Source organism: Oncorhynchus kisutch, linkage group LG6, assembly GCF_002021735.2.
Source record: "Oncorhynchus kisutch isolate 150728-3 linkage group LG6, Okis_V2, whole genome shotgun sequence".
Lineage (NCBI taxonomy): Eukaryota > Metazoa > Chordata > Actinopteri > Salmoniformes > Salmonidae > Oncorhynchus > Oncorhynchus kisutch.
Genome location: NC_034179.2, coordinates 63,812,979 through 63,832,298, shown reverse-complemented (window position 1 = coordinate 63,832,298; position 19,320 = coordinate 63,812,979). Strand labels below are relative to the sequence as shown.

Genomic DNA, 19,320 nt, shown 5'->3' with positions numbered 1-19,320 from the left:
AGTCTCTCGATGTGCAAAACTGATAGAGACATACCCCAAGCGACTTACAGCTGTAATCGCAGCAAAAGGTGGCGCTACAAAGTATTAACTTAAGGGGGCTGAATAATTTTGCACGCCCAATTCTTCAGTTTTTGATTTGTTAAAAAGGTTTGAAATATCCAATAAATGTCGTTCCACTTCATGATTGTGTCCCACTTGTTGTTGATTCTTCACAAAAAAATACAGTTTTATATCTTTATGTTTGAAGCCTGAAATGTGGCAAAAAGTCGCAAAGTTCAAGGGGGCCGAATACTTTCGCAAGGCACTGTATAGACAGGTGTGTACCTTTCCAAATCATGTACAATCAATTGAATTTACATTACAACAGGTGGAATCCAATCAAGTTGTAGAAACATCTCAAGGATGATCAATGGAAACAGGATGCACCTTAACTCAATATTGAGGCTCATAGGAAAGGGTCTGAATACTTATGTAAATAAGGTATTACTGTTTTTATTTGTAATAAATTAGTTTCTGAAAACCAGTTTTTTCTTTGTCATTATGGGGTTTTGTGTATAGATTGATGAGGGAAAAATACTGATTTAATACATTTTAGAATAAGGCTGCAAAGTAACAAAATGCAGATAAAGTGAAGGGTTCTGAATACTTTCCGAATGCATCATCAACTATAGTCAACCATCTTTCCCTAAACCTTTTTGTTTATCTTTACTTCAGAATCTGAGGAGGATGACGATGAGGAGGACGAGGTAGCGGACGAAGCAGAGCAGGAAAGAGAGGAAGGAGAGAGAGAAGAGCAGGCAAACACTGCTGAAGGATTGAGCAGGAAAGGAGGCAGCCATGGTGCTGTGAAAAAGTCTGTCTTCAAAGTCACCTGTGGAGACATCAATGGGATGCTACATAAGGATCGGTTTGCATCAGGTACATATATTATTATTTCAAGGTTTAATAAAAAATAAGAGAATCCTACAGCTGTGAGAGCTTCCCATGTCTGTAACACACTGCCTTCAGACACACGTAACTGCGCCACACATACTGTAACCTAAAGACATGGCTAAAGGAAAATCAGATGTGTGAACACGTGAAATTAGCTGTATATAGCCACTTTCCATGTTGTCTGTAGTTTGTGAGGCGTGTAGATATTGTTTGTTAATTTTCTGTCTTTTGTTTGGTTGCTTTTGTGTCATTGCTCTTTCTGTCTGCGTACTAAGTGTTAGTTGTCATATGTTGCTCTCTGCTCTGTATGTGCTCATTGTCTGTCTGTACAGGGACTATGGTCAAAAATGTGCTGACTGGCTAAAACCGGCACTTGTACTGAAAATGTCACCACAAAAATAACCGTAATATTATCGATAATACACTACAGGTTCTTTTACCATAGCCCTATGTCACTCTGGTCAGCTGTAGTGACCCATATTGGATTCATTTGAGTTTGTCCTGTCCCTATCTTCTCTGTTGCCCCAGGGTCGTGTGGAAAGAGCATCCGTACGGAGCTGCGCTGGATGACCCCGGTGGAGTTTGTGAAGGGGGAGTCAGCTTTGGAAGATCCCTCCTGGAAGAAAGACATCCAGTGGGACGGGAAACCACTCAGCCTCCTCATAGAGGTACAGACGGAAAGAGAACACAGAGAGAGAGAAAGAAATGTGTATTTGGCACTTACCAACCTACTGTACAAGGAATGGTTTAAGATAGTCTGACTGATCTTTAAGTGTTGAAAACATTTCCCTTCTTCAAAAAGGGGTTGGCGACGCACAATTGGCCTAGCGTCGTCCGGGTTAGGGAGGGTTTGGCCGGTTGGGATATCCTTGTCTCATCGCGCACCAGCGACTCCTGTGACGGGCCGGGCGCAGTGCACGCTAACCAAGGTCCCCAGGTGCACGGTGTTTCCTCCGACACATTGGTGCGGCTGGCTTCCGGGTTGGATGCGCGCTGTGTTAAGAAGCAGTGCGGCTTGGTTGGGTTGTGTTTCGGAGGAGGCATGGCTTTCGACCTTCGTCTCTCCCGAGCCCGTACGGGAGTTGTAGCGATGAGACAAGATAGTAACTACTAATAATTGGATACTATGAAATTGGGGAGAGAAAAAAGGGGGTAAAAATAAAAACAAAAAAAGGTCTTTGTTTGTTTCTAATTTTCAGAGTAAGATCTTGGTCATCCACTCTCTCCTGTGTAAGTGCAAGCTGTGCAGCTCCACAACCAAAGACAGGGTATGTTTCCCCCTCGATCCTCAGGAACATGGAGGCACCCACTTACCAATCAGCCAATCACATTGGTTAAACGGATGCTTCAGTTGTAATAATGAAATTCCAAGATGTTACTTAACATCACTGTATAGGGAATGAATGAATGACATTTTCATGTCAAATCATCAGTCGGCAACCCATCCCTTACGGGATTAATTGACACATAAACAAGCATTACAATGATTCACAGTGATAATTCAGTGATAACTATTCTGGTGTTCTGCGCAGTGTGCACTGTATAAATAATGAAAGATAAATCAGTACATAATAGTAGATAAGGTTTTTCAAGCAATAATAATAATAATAACCCTAGAACAGTAAAAATAATACAAAATAAATACAGAAAAATTCTACAGAAGGTGTTTCAACCTGATCTCGCGCAAAGAGAAGATTCAAATGTGAGAGGCCTACAATATCTATAGACAGATGTGCACTTTGCTATATAAAAACTAAATACTTTTAGAATTTAATTCTAGGTCGTCCCTTTTTCTTTTATTCCAAGCTTAACAAAAAAATTCAGCAAACAGAAATAGACCATGTACAAAAAAACATTTCAGTTTCTCCTCATCACTCAGCCACATATTGCCAGGGTAAATCTGGTGGGTTCCTGAAATAAGGACAAGTGTATATATATATCGCGGTAGAAAGAGCAATGGATGATAAAATTAATGTTATTCTTTATTTCTTCGAGGTCACAATAGTTATAGTTTTTCCTCATCCATTTTACCATTATCCCGACCTGTTTCAATACGCAGGGGAAATATCCCTGATCTTACACAACAATCTCTTGCTTTTAGGTAGGTTGTACATAATATACTGTATCTCTCACACACAAATTCACCCTTAATCAAACAAAAGGTTCTCAATTTGGGTTTATGAATCATCTCCCCCACCCATTTATTTTCATATTACGTCGACAGTTGTTTTTTAATAGTGTCTGTCTCCCTTAATTTGTTTTTTGTGCAAATGTTAAGTCAGACTGCTGGAAAAGGTTTGACATTTTGGTTGCCCAGGCTCCTCCTGTGAACAGATACCATTGACAACTTTTCTGGCAAAAGGCATATCCAACAGTCTATTCCAAAGTCTCACTATGCACGCCTTCCATCTCACCTCACAGGGATCCCAGCCCATGTCCAGGTTAATGACAGTGCAAAGTTGTGGACACTTAGAAAATAACATACTGCTTTGAGATACCTCTTAGCAACTCACACTTCTGCTGAATAGTCCAGAACAGGACACACACGTCTGATAAAGTTTGGAATATGTGGCAAATACAATATCTCTGTATTTTGGTTTTTCCTATAACTCCATATGCCATATAGGAAGGTCATATGTTCAACAATATAATTGCTACTAAACTCAATCATTTCATCACCACAACAAATCATGATTCTCAATATTTTTGCACCAATTGACTACACATAATAACATTTTCCGCAGGTCTTGTTCAGTTTCTGCCATTAAAATAATATCATCAGCATTTCATCATCATAGGGTGCATTCGGAAAGTATTCAGACCTGTTGACTTTTTCCACATTTTGTTACTTTTCAGCCTTATTCTAAAATTGCTTCAATATTTTTTTTCTCATCAATCTCCCCCTGTAATGACAAATTGAAAACAGTATTTTAAAAATGTTTGCAAATTTATAAAAAACTAAAAACAGATACCTTATTTACATAAGTATTCAGACCCTTTCCTATGAGACTCAATATTGAGCTAAGGTGCATCCTGTTTCCATTGATCATCCTTGAGATGTTTCTACAAATTGATTGGATTCCACCTGTGGTAAATTCAATTGATTGGACATGATTTGGAAAGGCACACACCTGTCTATATAAGGTCCCACAGTTGACAGTGTAAGCCATGAGGTTGAAGGAATTGCAGGAGCTCTATGGACAGCATAGAATGTTCCCAATAACACAGTGGCCATCACTCTACAAATGGAAGAAGTTTGGAACCACCAAGACTCTTCCTAGAGCTGGCCTGCCTTGCCAAATTGAGCAATCAGGGGTGGTGGGCCTCGTCAGGGAGGTGCCCAGGAACCCGATGGACACTCTGACAGAGCTCAAGAGGTCCTCTGTGGAGATTGGGAGAACCTTCCAAAAGGACAACCATCTCTGAAGTACTCCACCAATCAGGCACTCCACCAATCAGATGGAAGCCACTCCTCAGTAAAAGGCACATAACAACCCGCTTGGAGTTTGCCAAAGGGCACATAAAGAACTCAGACCATGAGAAACAAGATTCTCTGGTCTGATGAAACCAATATTGAACTCTTTGGCCTGAATGCCAATCGTCACGTCTGGAGGAAACCAGGCAGTAACCAGGCTGTAACGTAACAAAATCTGGAAAAAGTCAAGGGGTCTGAATACTTTCAGAATGCATTGTATCTTACTCCAATATTTAACTGTTTTAATTGATTTCACCTGTCATGACGTTGGCCTGGGGGTAGGTTTATGACAGTCATAAATACCTCTTCCCCCCTTTTTCCTCTCTCTACCCTACTGATGTTACATTTGCAAAACCCTTGGTTAACATAGAGATTCTGGGAACATCAGAAGGTGGGGGGAAATGAACTATATTCTGGTAATCCGACGAACTGAACATATGCGGTGGTACTTAATGAAAATGATGTCAGTTCGGTTATCATCTGAGACATTCTCATCAATAATAAGATGACATAAACTCTACAGTGGAAAGTCTACACATCAGAGTTATCGGATTCACATGGAATTGTTGTTCAATTTAAATGTTTGAATATGAAATGTTTTGTGATGGGATGAAATGTGATTTTAGCTTCTAAAATGTGAGATTTGGGTTTTCATAAGGTAGGGCTCTGCTCAATCAGTGGCCCGCCCCTGTGAAGGGACATGGGCTATAAAACTTTTCAAACACGCCCTCCTCTCCCTTTCTATATAAGCCCTTGCCAACAATATAACCTCCTTTTCCGAGGACGACGGTCCGATGTCAGAATGGTTCAGATAATAACTACAGAACGAAGCCAACATCAGCGTGAGCTTTGGTTGCGAATGGTATGAACTCTTATTCACTACAGAAGTGATACCTCCTAGCCGTTGAGTTAGCAACAGCCGCTGCAAACGAGGGTTAGGAACGAACAGAGTATCCCGTCTACCACACAACGACGTTACTACAACGTATTCAATTTACCAGCAGAGACATTCTTCAGGGAACAAAGGACTCGGTTGGGCAACACGGCCTTCCATCTACCACCAACCTACCGAAGCGCAGCTCAGAGTAAATATTTATTGCATTTTCCTCTTCCAAATGAGCGGTAATTTAGAATGCATAAGATACTGTATTTACGATAGCACAGCTTCACCCTTTGTTCCTCAGTCTTCCCGCTCTTTCACTCAAACCCAGCCCCTTTTCTTTTGTGTAACCAGCTGTCATATCTGTTCCGCCCGCTAGGGACGTTTTCCTTTATGACGTAATTTGTAATCAAGTTATGATTTAAATATGTGTATGTGTAATTCTGTGTGATTAGTTAGGTATTTAGTAAATAAATAATTAAACCAAATTTTGTATTGCTGATTCAACTTGTTAGCCAGGGTTCGTGCAGGTAACTAAGAATGTACAACTTTCAGATGAGACTGAATTAAGATGACGATTAATATTGACTGCTATTAATGTAAAATATTACTAGGTCTTTAAGAGTTTATTTGGAAGAGAACAGCTCTGTAAATATTATTTTGTGGTGCCCGACTCTCTAGTTAATTACATTTACATGATTAGCTCAATCAGGTAATATTAATTAGAATAGAATGTCATATCACTTAATCCGGCATAGCCAAAGACACGACACACCAAATCATTAATAAAACATAGCAAACAGAGTCTTTGATCCGGAGTCTCCTTGTTTTACACTCAAGAGTGTGAGAAACCAATATGCACGATATTCGTTAAAACACAAACAGACAGTTGGTGCTTGATTGTTAACCATTTCCTTCTCACCTTCCTCTCTTCTCTGTCTTGGCATCATGATCAGGATAACGATGACGACTGCTTCATCTGTAGAAGCCAGGGTAGCTTGATATGCTGTGATGAGTGTCCTCGCTCCTTCCATCAGAGATGTCATCTTCCTAATGTGGATGATGCTATCCTTGGGTGAGAAGAGTTGAGGGTTGATGAGAGACAGAGTGAGAGAAAGAGATTGATACAAGAGAAAGTATGTTTGTTCTGTGTTGGTAAACTTAGCTGTCAGATTATTTGTGCACTATTGAAATGTTGTGTGTGTGTGTGTGTGTGTGTGTGTGTGTGTGTGTGTGTGTGTGTGTGTGTGTGTGTGTGTGTGTGTGTGTGTGTGTGTGTGTGTGTGTGTGTGTGTGTGTGTGTGTGTGTGTGTGTAATCACAGGGATGATCGTCCGTGGTTGTGTACATTCTGTGTACTGAGGGCCAGTCAGTCGTGGAGTTACCCCACACAAATGACCTACCAGGAAGCCTTGACCTGCCGAATCTCTGACCACCCACTGGTGAGGAGCCTGAATGAATGACATCTACCATTGGGCAAATTGCCTTCAATCAATCGACCTAGCGGTCTGTCTGTCCATTATAAACATCACTATATACTTGACATTAAATAATTATTCAGACTTAAAATGTAAACAGTCTTTGATCAGTCACATAATGGTGTGTTTACTCTGACAGGAATGCCAGTACCTCCTGCTGTGTCTCTACCATGCAGATGAGGACCACATCTTTGTGAAAGATCCTTGCATCAATGTATGTTTGCTTGGTTCTCTCTCTGTGTGTGCGTGTCTGTGTGCATGTCTGTGTGCATGTCTGTCTGTGTGTGTGTGTGTGTGTGTGTGTGTGTGTGTGTGTGTGTGTGTGTGTGTGTGTGTGTGTGTGTGTGTCAAAGTTAACATATATCTCCATCTGTGTGTTTCATTGCCAGGTGAGAAACTACACCAGTGTGATAAAGACCCCTATATGGCTGGATAGGGTTGTGGAGAAGCTGCAGCAGAATCTCTACCAGTCGGTGCAACACTTTGTGTCTGATGTGTTGCTTATCTTCACCAACTGTGCCACATTTAACAGGGTAAGACTGCACTACGGCAGTATCCAATGTGAAGACTCCATGAAAATCTTGGAATTATGCTAGTCAACTTTACTTGTGCTAATGCATGAATAACAATGTGTCTTTGCTAAATGAGTTGTTTATTGCATTTCTAGTTTGTTTATTATGTTTTCTCTACAAATGTGTCCGTCTTTTTTAAATGAAGGACAATGCAGAGTTCTGTGTGATGGGCGAAAGATTGAAGGATCTATTTGAGAGAGAGTTCAAGAGTACATTCAGCATCCAACTTCAGCATCCAACTGCATCCAACAGCCAGTAGAGCCTGTACTGTACTCTCACTATTTTTTATATTTTTTATTTTATTGAACCTTTATTTAACCAGGTAGGCTAGTTGAGAACAAGTTCTCATTTGCAACTGTGACCTGGCCAAGATAAAGCAAAGCAGTTCGACACATACAACAACACATGGAGTTACACATGGAATAAACAAACATACAATCAATAATACAGTAGAAAAATCTATATACAGCATGTGCAAATGAGGTAGGATAAGAGAGGTAAAGGCAATAAATAGGCCATGGTGGCGAAGTAATTACAATATAGCAATTAAACACTGGAATGGTAGAATGTACAGAAGATGAATGTGCAAGTAGAGATACTGGGGTGCAAAGGAGCAAGATAAATAAATAAATACAGTATGGGGATGAGGTAGATTGGATGGGCTATTTACAGATGAGCTATGTACAGGTGCAGTGATCTGTGAGCTATGAGACACAGGGAATATTCACCATGCCCTGATCTTTCTATAGAGCCTTCATACAGACTTGCATGTACATTGTTATCCAAATCAAATCCAATTTTATTTGTCACATCCACATGGTTAGCAGATGTTAGTGCGAGTGTAGCGAAATGCTTGTGCTTCTAGTTCCGACAATGCAGTAATAACCAACAAGTAATCTAGCTAACAATTCCAAAACTACTACCTTATAGACACAAGTGTAAGGGGATAAAGAATATGTACATAAAGATATATGAATGAGTGATGGTACAGAGCGGCATAGGCAAGATACAGTAGATGGTATTGAGTGCAGTATATACATATGAGATGAGTATGTAAACAAAGTGGCATAGTTAAAGTGGCTAGTGATACATGTATTACATAAGGGTGCAGTAGATGATATAGAGTACAGTATATACGTATACATATGAGATGAATAATGTAGGGTATGTAAACATTATATTAGGTAGCATTTCATGAATTTTCATCTAGTCATTTCATGAATTTATTTAATTCATTCTAACAGTCAAAATGGGTGTGTCATAATAATTGAAATATAATGGTGATAACATTTCATTTAATCTCTCATTCAAGAAAGAGCCTTAGAATGTCTTACCTTCCAGGTTCTTACTTCTGGTTAGGCCTCACTATATTTATGTTCAGGGATTCTGTTGAAAATAAACTCATGAATTTCTGAAACATTGTAGAACATACTGTAGGTCTACTTGTTTGACTGTGTGTAGCCTTCCAGAATGTGGTTCTGTTGAGGAGAATATCATCAGAGCAGAAGCGCCCTCTTCAGGGCAGTTTGGGCAGCGTCTGCTTTGCGTCTCTGCCCAACGCTGGTATCGTCACCACAATTGCCAGCAGTGAATCCCTGCCCAAAGCTGCGCAGCAGCGTTATGCAGACATGCTTGGTAAAGAATGCAGAAGTGTCCACTTAATTTGAGGGCTGAGGGTGTGTCTTTTAAGTGTTTGGAACGTAACCTCAGAGCCCTTTGACAAAGAAGACGAATCATCTTCGCTGCTTTCGAGTAGAGTGCAGCTTCATGATATTTCTCCGGGAGAAGGCGGTCCAAAAGATGACCGCGGCTGGCAACTAAAACGACTACCAAACCCATAGTACTTTGTAAGTTGTTGGTACTGTATACTCAGACAGAGATATATATTTCATATTTCAGTCTTGTTTCACAGGAACTTTAGAAATACTAGTGGATATTAGCAGAATCTACTGCACACCCAGAGCTGATTAGCTAGCGAAGGTGCTGGAGGCAAAAACTGGAGAAACAGGAAAATGCTATTACAATCTATAATGAAAGATCAGAATTGTATTGAAATTATGAGCTATCGCAAAATAAAATGTTTGCAGATCTTCTAGGCAAAGAAAACAGTTGGCTTAGAATCATAGGAGAGAGCCTCATATCACATTCATGTCTCTGGTCTCGTTTGCATGGTCAAACAAAAACAACTTAATGATTGGTTGAAAATAGATCCACCCACAATGTGCAAGCGTTGGCTGCAGGATGGAGTTGGTAAAAAGCAACTGCAGAAACTTGCAGTCAAAACTTCATGACCATAGATCACATGAGTTTTGTAAAGTTCATGCAGTCAACATGTTATTTTTAACCCCATAATGCAACACACTTTGAAAGGTGGTGACCAACAATGGTCACCGATTTGACAAAGATAATCCGCTTGAAAGTGCGCATTGACTGTACAGTTTAGATGATTCAATAAAAATCAATTGTTAATGAAGAATAAACAATGGGAGAAGAAATGATCGTTCTCCATCCAGGGGAAAAGAAAACACAAGGAGGACATAGGAGGAGGTAGATGCTGGAGCTTCATGGGACATCAGAGGGCGTTTGTAAGGGCCATACTGGTTGTAGTCTCTCTTTCTCTTTTCTCTCAGCATGGACAGCACTGGGGCTGGAAGACTTGGAGGAAGAGGGAAGTCCAGGGGAAGCAGAGTCGCTGCCACCAACAAGACAGCTGGACTACCACTTCTTTGTGGAAGTGGTGTTGAGAGCCACGGCCAGAGGGGCCGCCGTCGGGCTACTTAGAGGAGTAGCAGTCGTCTCATTGGTCTGGATAGCAGAGGTCCTGTCTGGGTCGCTTCGCTGCTCAACGCCCCCTTCTTGGGGCTTCTGATCGGGCTGGGGGTGGGTGCTGCAGATGGGGTGGACCGGGCGGTGGAGTTCCTGGAGCCTTGGGTGTGGTGGGAGGTTGTGGGTAATGAGGTGAGCGGGGCTGGGGGCCAGGTTGGCTACAGTGAGTTGGGGTGGCCATTGGGGTTTGATGAGCATCTTGGCAGTCAGGGCAATAAAGAACGCGGTGAAGGGTGCTGAGATCAGGATGGTGCCGTTCCAGACCTGACACCAGGATAAAGTGACTAAGGGGGCATTGAAATGATATTGAATTCAGCTTATATCACACTACGCCACAAACATAACGTTCAAATGCAGAGACTCTATGACCATTGCTTGAGGTTGGCGTGAAATCTGTTGCCTATCTCTGCTGCACTGTATCAGCACAATGGACGGCGCTCTACACACTAAAGCAAGGCGGTTTTGGTAATGAATATAGGCTACAAGATTCAGTTCCTTCAAAAAGTATTCATAGTGTTACAGCCTGAATTAAAAATGGATTAAATACACATTCTCACCCATCTAAACATAATACCCAATAATTACAAATGAAAACACGTTTTAAGAAATTCTTGCAAATGTATTGAAAATACCGATACAGAACTTTCAACACCCCTGAGTCAATACTTTGTAGAAGCACCTTTGTCAGCAATTACAGCTATGCGTCTTTCTGGGTACGTCTCTAAGAGCTTTCCACATCTGGATTGTACATTATTGCCATAGATGTCGATGTAGATTTAAGTCAAAACTGTAACTCGGCCACTCAGGAACATTCAATGCTGTCTTGGTAAGCAACTCCAATGTAGATTTGGCCTTGTGTTTTAGGTTATTGTCCTGCTGAAAGGTGAATTAATCTCCCAGTACCTGGTGGAAAGCAGACTGAACCAGGTTTTCCTTTAGGATTTTGCCTGTGCTTAGCTCCATTACATTTAATTTGTATCCTAAAAAAAACTCTCCAGTCCTTAACGATTACAAACAAGCATACCCATAACTTGATGCAGCCACCACTAGCTTTAAAATATGGAGAGTGGTACTCAGTAATTTGTTGTATTGAATTTGCCCCAAAAAGAGCACTGTATTCAGGACCCAAAAACGATTGCTTAGCAATTTTTTGGGCAAAAAGTATTTTTAGTCTGTACAGCCTTCCTTCTTTTCCATCTATCAGTTAGGTTAGTATTGTGGAGTAACTACGATTTTGTTGATCCATCCTCAGTTTTCTCCTAACATAGCCATTAAACTAACTGTTTTAAAGTCACCATTGCCCTCATGGTGAAATCACTGAGTGGGTTCCTTACCATCCACCAAATTAGTTAGAAAGGATGCCTGTATCTTTGTAGTGACTAGATGTATTGATACACCATCCACGGTTTAATTAACTTCATCATGTTTATCTACCAATAGGTGCCCTTCTTTGCGAGGCATTGGGAAAACCTCCCTGGTCTTTGTGGTTGAATCTGTGTTTGAAATCCACTGCTTGACTGAGGGACCTTACAGATAATTGTGTGGGGTACAGAGATCAGGTAGTCATTTGAAAATCATGTTCAACACTATTATGTGACTTGTTAAGTAAATGTGTACTCCTGAACTTATTTTGGCTTGCCATAACAAAGGGATTGAATACTTGTTGAATCAAGACATTTCATCTTCTCATTTTCTATTAATTTGTGAACATTTCTAAAAACATAATTCCACTTTGACATTATGGGCTATTGTGTGTAGACCAGTAACACACAATCTCAATTTAATCCATTTTAAGCACAACAAAATGTGGAAAATGTCAAGGGGTGTAAATACTTTCTGAAGGCACTGCAGCTATACCCAGGGGAGTCATTTGGGTTTCTGCATTGGAATATTGAAATATGCTTATATCACACTATACCACAATAAACAAAGTTCAAATGCCAACACCATAGAGTGCTTTTGACCAAAAGTGACAGGTTGGCACGGAATCTCTGCTGTGCTCTATCCGCACCATTGACAGTCCCTTACACATTAAAGCAAGGCCATTGAAAACATAGGCTAGCTACGGAAGTCATTTTGCCATTCCATGCCCTCGATTTTTGCTGAAATGACACCACTGACAAGATTTTGATAAAAACCATCCAGCTAGATTGTTTCTTACCTTGGCAGCATCATGCTGTGAGGATGTTTTTGAGCGGCAGGGACTGGGAGAGAGATCCTTGATGAAAACCTGCTCCAGAGTGCTCAGGACCTAAGACTGGGGCGAAGGTTCACCTTCCAACAGGACATAACCTTAAACCACACAGCCAAGACAACGCAGGAGTGGCTTCGGGACAGATCTCTGAATGTTCTTGAGTGGCCCAGCCATATCCCGGACTTGAACCAGATCGAACATCTCTGGAGAGACCTGAAAATTGCTGTGCAGCGACGCTCCCCATCCAACCTGACAGAGCTTGAGAGGATCTTCAAAGAAGAATGCAAGAAAATCCACAAATACAGGTGTGCCAAGCCAAGACTCAAGGTATGTAATCGCTGCCAACAGTGCTTCAACAGAATCTCTACCAAACAGTGCAAAACTTTGTGTCTGATGTGTTGCTTATCTCTTCACCAACTGTGCCACATTTAACAGGGTGAGACTGCACTACTGCAGTATCCAATGTGAAGACCCAGGGCTAACATTTTGATTATACTAGGTCAACTTGTGCTAATGAATGAATAACACTTTAATAATGTGCCCTTGTTTAATCCATAACAAATATGAATTAGGCTAAATGAGTTGTTTATTGCATTTCTAGCTTGTTTTCTATACAAATGTGTCTGTCTTTTTTTTCTGAGGGATAATGCAGAGTTCTGTGGAATGGGCGAAAGATTGAAGGATCTATTTGAGAGGGAGTTCAAGAGTACTCCATTCAGCAACCAACTTCAGGGGGCGGGCGGGCGGGCGGGCAGGCAGAGCCAAGCTCGAGATAGCGAAATCCTATTGGCGCATATTGCATATTTCCGTTAGGGAACGCCTACTACGTGAAGTGCGCGTGTGCAGTAACTCGATTCGCCTTTACACTCCTAAACAACGGCATTTAAAAAAAAGTTTGCAAAGGCTAAAGTCTACACACTTTAGTCCACTCTGTTCATAACATATTCTAGTTTTGGGAACAGAAAACTTTAAGATCAAATGTTTCATCGGTGAGCTCATTTGCATACTGTCGGCCAAAATCCATCTCGTTCCATCTTCTCCCACTATCCGCCAGTGGTCTTCCTCTCAGTACCATATTTGGAAGCGAGTGGAAACGTCAAGCGGATGCTTCACATTTAAACATCCAGTGAAATATCTATTTCATTGTTCCATCTGTGATGTCACCTTCATCATTTTTTTTTATCCGCTTTGTACGTGCGTTTTGTTTCAGATTTGCTGTCGAAAATAAACCAACATTTTCTAAAACATTGTACAACATACAATAGGTCTACTTGTTTGACTGTGTGTAGCCTACCAGAATGTGGTTCTGTTGAGGAGAATGTCAGACAGAGCAGCAGCGCCCTCTTCAGGGCAGTCTGGGCAGCGTCTGCGTTGCGTCTCTGCACTCGTGCAGGGCCTGCGCACGCTAGTACACGTCACCACAATTGCCAGCATCGAATCCAAGCCCAGAGCTGCGAAGCAGCGTTGCGCAGACATGCCTGGTAAAGTACGCAGCCATTTCTCTTCAGCTTGTTGTAAAGTCACATGTCCGAGAATGCAAATACTGCAATAGTGGCTGATGTTGGGGTTTGTAGGCGAATTTCTTTATCTAAATGAAAAACTTTTTCCTTCTCATAAGCATTGAGAGAAACAGCCACATAGAAATAGCCTATTTAGACGTGGTCGAGCGATTCCATAACCAAGACAGTGCGCATGGTAGACGCGGTAATGTCGTTGAATATCACTGTGAAAAGTGAAGACTCCGAGTCCTTTGACGATGAAGACGAATCATCTTCGCTGCTTTCGGGCAAAAGAGCCACGGAGTCTGCAGCTCGTCATGATATTTCTCCGGGAGAAGGCGGTCCAATAGAAGACCATGCAGGATATTCAACACAGCATGGGCGGCTAGCAACTAAAACGACCAGCAAACCCATCGTACTGTGTAAGTTGTTGGTACCGTACAAGTAAGACAGCGAGAGCATATTTTTCAGTCTTGTCTCACTGGAACTTTAACTTTTACTTTAGATAATAGGCCGAATCTACCTCACACCCAGAGCTGAATATTGAAGGCATTGGACGTAAAAAGGCAAACCTGGATAAACAGGAAAAAGGCTCTGCACACTTTAGAAATATTTGTAGAATCTATAATGAATGATCAGAATATTATTGATATTATGAACTATCGCAAAATACTAAACTGTGTTTTGACAGTTTTGCATGTGACACCTGCCTTTCTTTCTGTCCACTAGATCCTGTGAGTGCTGACCGTTTCTTTTCCTCGACTTCTGCAGATGGCAAAACCATCTTAAAGATAGCTCCAGGTGAGTCCTATTTTTCCCGTTAAAGAGTGAAGGAGATAGAGGGGAGTAAAATAAAGAGGGCACATCAAATAAATATAACTCTTCCTATATTTCTTGGTCTAAGCACCTACTGTAGATGTACCATTTATCTGCAGCACCCAGAACCAAATCTCACATGCATGCTGGCTAGCTGATCGAGCGACTTAACAGTACTTATATACTTATTAAACATCCCTCTTTTCCAACCTCCTTCGTCTCCTCAGCCGCAGTCATGACCCTCCCGACTCCTCGGCCTCCTCCCCAGGTTTCCCCAGAGTTCTCCTACCAGGCCATCGTGTACTTGATCGAAGCAGTGGGGCGCCGCTGGAGCCTGTACGGGACGCGGGAGCGTTCGCAGCTCTTCCAGAGCGTGCAGAAGGAGTTGGAGGAGCAGGGTCATTGTCTTCCCGTTGAGAAGATCCGCCGCAAGTGGAACAACTTGATCGTCACCTACAAGAGGGTCAAATACAGAGGCAGGGAGACCGGCCAGGCCAGAACCTCCTGGGAGTACTTTGAGGTACTTGTTTGTTTTATTATGATAGACGTGTGTTGTTTAGCAAGAAAACCGATGTGTGTGCATCTTCTGGGCAAAACAGACAGGGGTTGGCTTAGAATCATAGGATTATTGAAACTATATTTCGTCTCCAAATGTTTATTGAAAACACAATAAGCACTTTTTGTCTCTCAAATACATTGTGACAGTTTTTAGCTAGCTAGCGAATTTGAGCCATATTATCATAGACGTGGTATAAGTCAAAACACATTAAAACATGACATGGTATCACAAACAAGATACAAGCCACTCCCACATGGCAGTTTCTTGTCATTGTTTCAAGCTAACGGGCTGTTCAGGATAACAGCAACACAGCCTTCTACTCATGCGTAGCTCACGCATCATTTTCGTGACGTTGTCAGGCAACCGTCTCTTCATTTTGTTGAAAGTGTTGTTCTAGTGGTCTTGTAGTGAATGCTCATCAATTCTAGTGACATTGGGGGTGTATTATGAAAGTAAGAAACAAAGTTGCCCAAGGGTGCTAACACAAGACCCTCTTATCTCAACATTCTGTCTCTTTCTGTCTGTCTCTCACTCGCTCATAAGATGATGGATGCCATGCTTGGTGACACCATTGGCGCCGAGACCACTAGCAGCCCTACCCTAGTAACCAGCATCCCTAAGGTGAACGTCGCCATGGAAACCGCCAAAACAGAGCAGAAGCCCCTCCTTCCCCATGGCAACCTCATCACTGCATGCACTCGGACACTCACCCTTGTCCCCTCCTCCCTCCCACTCCACACGCCAGTTCCCTCCACCCTCCCTCTCTACACCTTTGTCAGATCCCTCCCTCCCCCTACCCCCGTCCGCTCCTCCCTCCCTCTTCCCACCCCCTTGGACACACCCTCCCCCAGGATAGCCAATAACACAGACCCTCTACAGCCAAACCCCTCCCCTGCTCCGGTCGCAAAGCCCCCTGCCTCCCGTCACATCCCCTCCAACCTCAGCCGCATAGACCTCCGCAGAAAGAAGCGCTGTCGCTTCCTCTCCAAGGGATCCTCCATTACCTCCCTTCTGGCCCAGCAGCAGAGGCGAGCGGAAGAAGGCACCTCCTTGCTGCAGGAGTTCCTGAGGAGGCAGGAGGGGCAGGCCAAGGAGGAGCAGGGGCATCGCAGCAGGATGGAGGCCCGGGGGAGGAGGCGCGAGAGGAGGGAGGCGCGCATGGCAGAGTCCCTGGGTAGGATGGCAACGGCTCTGGAGCTGCTTTCCTCCAAACAGGACACAGTCATTGCCCTGCTGCAGAGACTGGCTGAGAGAGACAGGAAGTGACAGTCATCGCCCCGGGTTGTCACTAACTTCTATAGCCACAAAGCCATAATTATGGCTAAACCCCGCCTATTTTTACTCTTCATCTTCTTAAATTTAGATTTTTAAACCTAACATTAACCACACTACTAACCTTATGCCTAATCTTAAAATAAGTACCAAAAGCTCATATTTGTTTTCATGAATTTTGAGTTTATGGCTATATAATCTAGTGGAAACGCTGCTGCACAGACTAGCTGAAGTGACACTGTAATCGCCCTACTGCAGAGCCTGGCCGAGAGACGGGGAGGCTGACTCAGCATGCGACCGAAGGGGTACTCTTTTTCCCTATATTGTGCACTCTTTATGAGCTAAAACCCAGTGAAAACCCACCTTGTGTCCCAGGTCTAAATTGGTCCCTGATTAGAGGGAACTGGGTTCGAGGTTCATATTCGAATTTGCATAATGTAAGGAATAGGGTGCAATTTCGGACGCGAGACTCAGATAATGTTAATTGATTGTGTTGTAGAATTTACAATGGAATAACAATTTTGATTGATTAAATGGTTAATTAATTAATGATTGATCATGATAATCAAAGTAATTTACAATAGCAGCATTTGTTTGCAGCAGTTATGGCTGGAGAAACCGGTGTGGTGAGTGGAAACCACAATTTAGGCCTACACAGATGGATAAGGATTGTGAAATAGTAGGTGAGACTTGTTCTCACTAGTCTGGGATCTGGTCCAACCAGTAACTCCCGAAACACACACACACACACACACAGCCTTCTCAACGGTTTGATTGTCAGGCAGCATGCATGAGGCCGATTCAGACCGAGGCAGATGCAGACACTCTGAGACAGGCTAACAATCATAGAGAACAGCACCTGTAGCTACAGTAAGTGAATTGTTTGACAAGGATTATCTTAAATGATAGCAATGTTTTCTAAATTGGTGTTTTCATAGTGTTGCCGGCTTGTAAAAAAAAAAAAACTGAAACATACTGTATAGTCAAGGTGCGTAAATCGAATCATTGAGGATGACACAAAAGTCTCGACTTATTTCCATCGTGGTTCTCTAACCTATAGATGCAACCAGTACCTCGGTGATGGAGAGGGATCTCCTTAGAAGAGGCACCTTCAGTGGTCAACGTGAGACAGACTGAAGGAACTGATCCACTCTGAGGGGGTGGGGATATCAGATAACCAAATTCTGGTTTCACCTTTCGCTAAGAAAAACAGGTTGCCTCAACTCATCCAATGGAGACAGAAACAATGAGAGGGTGATTGACTGTACAGTTTAGGTGATTCAGTAAAAAAAAACAATTGTTCGTAAAAAACAAAACGATGGGAGAGGGAACAGAGAGAGACAGATCGTTCTCCATCCAGGGGAGAAGAAAATACGAGAAGGACGTAGGAGGAGGGGGTATATGCTGGAGCATCATGGGACGTCAGTGGGCGTTTGTAAGGGCCACACTGATAGTGGTGAGTCTGGGAGCTCTCTTTCTCTCTCTTGGAGCATGGACAGTACTGGGACTGGAAGACATGGAGGAGGAGAGTCCAGGGGAAGTGGAGTCACTGCCACCAGCAAGACCGCTGGACTACCACCTCTGTGTGGAGCTGGTGTTGAGAACCACAGCCAGAGGGGGTGCCATCGGGCTTCTGAGAGGACTAGCAGCCATCTCAGTGGTCTGGATAGCAGAGGTCCTGTCTGGGTCTAATGGCCTGGTTGCATCGGTCCTCCGCGCCCCCTTCTTGGGGCTTCTGATCGGGCTGGGGGTGGGTGCTGCAGATGGGGTGGGCAGGGTGGAGGAGCTCCTAGAGCCTGGGGTGTGGTGGGAGGTTGTGGGTAACGGGGTGAGCGGGACCTGTGTGGGGGCCAGGGTGGCAGCAGTGAGTGGGGTGGTCATCGCTGGTTTGATGAGCATCATGACGGTCAGGGCAGTGAAGAATGTGGCAAAGAGCGGCGAGATCAGGATGGCACAGTTCATTACCGTGTCAGTGGCTGTGGGGGCTGCTAGGATGGTGCTGTGTTTGGCTCCCGGGTGCATGGCCACAGGAGCCTTGGTAGTATCCATCCTAGGGACACGGAGGGACCTCCACAACTTGGGGGCCCTAGTTGTGCTGGGGTTTGGGTGGTGTGCAGGGCAAAGGTGGCTTGGTGGTGGTGTGTCAGTTTTCTTGGTGTGGGATAAATTGGGGCAACTCTCACCCAGACATCTAATAGGAAGGTTAGTGGGCTTGACTGTAGCTGTGGTTGGATCCATGTGCCTGGGGTTCTCTCTGCAGATGTACTCAGCTCTGGTCAGTGTGATACTGGGTGCTTCTATAGCCTTTCTGTCCTGGAGGGGTGGGGAGGCTGTTTGTAAAGTTTTTGCTGAGGTGGTAGAGAGATTATTTGTAGCTATAAGCATCAATACATATCATGGACAAGAAGAGATACTTTTGAATACCTTTGGATGGGGAATGAGGCCTCTCGATGCTTGACATATTTGTCTTCTAATTTTGTTGTGATTAATTACTGTGATTAGTTGTCTAAAATGCATTTATTTTCCGACATGACTGTTACAAATGTTAAAAGTTTAGAATTTGTCAAATAGGGCTGCAGAAAGTACATTTTGTAGTGAACTTTAATATTTGCAACCACAAAACACAATAAAACTACATATCCTTTTCCAGAAAGGAGCACAGTTTTAGAATTCAGAATAAAGACGGGTGTAGTAGTTAGCCTGTAGAATGAACAAGACTATGAAAACAACATGATTTCCACTAGATGGCCCAGCCACAAGGTCAAAATTGTCTATCCTAAAAAATGTATGAAAATAAAAATGTGCTTTTTGGTTAAA

General features: G+C 42.9%; 2 protein-coding genes and 1 long non-coding RNA gene across 8 annotated transcripts in view; 2 read left to right on the top strand and 1 right to left on the bottom strand.

Annotated features, from left to right (window-relative positions):
• Positions 1–10,723, top strand: part of LOC109893183 (nuclear body protein SP140-like protein) — a 22,088-nt gene extending 11,365 nt beyond the window's left edge. For 3 of the 4 annotated variants that reach the window (XM_020486273.2, XM_020486274.2, XM_031827163.1), the window contains 8 exons: positions 715–918; positions 1,462–1,601; positions 2,133–2,201; positions 6,245–6,363; positions 6,612–6,729; positions 6,905–6,979; positions 7,155–7,298; positions 7,483–9,835. In XM_020486273.2, the coding sequence (XP_020341862.1) occupies positions 715–918; positions 1,462–1,601; positions 2,133–2,201; positions 6,245–6,363; positions 6,612–6,729; positions 6,905–6,979; positions 7,155–7,298; positions 7,483–7,596 (983 nt within the window). In that variant the 3' untranslated portion in view covers positions 7,597–9,835. Of the gene's footprint in view, positions 1–714; positions 919–1,461; positions 1,602–2,132; positions 2,202–6,244; positions 6,364–6,611; positions 6,730–6,904; positions 6,980–7,154; positions 7,299–7,482; positions 9,836–9,967 lie in introns of those variants that run through there. The other variant, XR_004210371.1, reaches the window with a different exon arrangement.
• The window catches only part of LOC116374446 (uncharacterized), a 23,563-nt gene extending 9,615 nt beyond the window's left edge, over positions 1–13,948 (bottom strand). The window contains exons 1-2 of the long non-coding RNA XR_004210372.1: positions 13,652–13,948; positions 6,211–6,358 (exon numbers count right to left, since the gene is read on the bottom strand). This is a non-coding gene — a long non-coding RNA (uncharacterized LOC116374446). The remainder of the gene's footprint in view (positions 1–6,210; positions 6,359–13,651) is intronic.
• On the top strand, positions 11,034–19,320 carry LOC109893185 (PH domain-containing protein DDB_G0287875). Of its 3 annotated transcripts, XR_002255737.2 has the most exons (5): positions 13,954–14,278; positions 14,586–14,657; positions 14,900–15,192; positions 15,775–17,373; positions 17,564–19,320. XR_002255737.2 is itself a non-coding variant. In XM_031827165.1 (4 exons), exons 1-4 carry the CDS (start codon positions 12,639–12,641, stop codon positions 16,495–16,497), a joined length of 1,134 nt encoding a protein of 377 aa, XP_031683025.1. In that variant the 5' UTR covers positions 11,034–12,638; the 3' UTR covers positions 16,498–19,320. The 3 variants fall into 3 exon arrangements, 2 of the variants coding, with proteins under 2 accessions (XP_031683025.1, XP_020341866.1); XM_031827165.1 differs by lacking the exon at positions 13,954–14,278 and adding an exon at positions 11,034–12,684 and having other exon boundaries at positions 15,775–19,320; XM_020486277.2 differs by having other exon boundaries at positions 13,780–14,278; positions 15,775–19,320.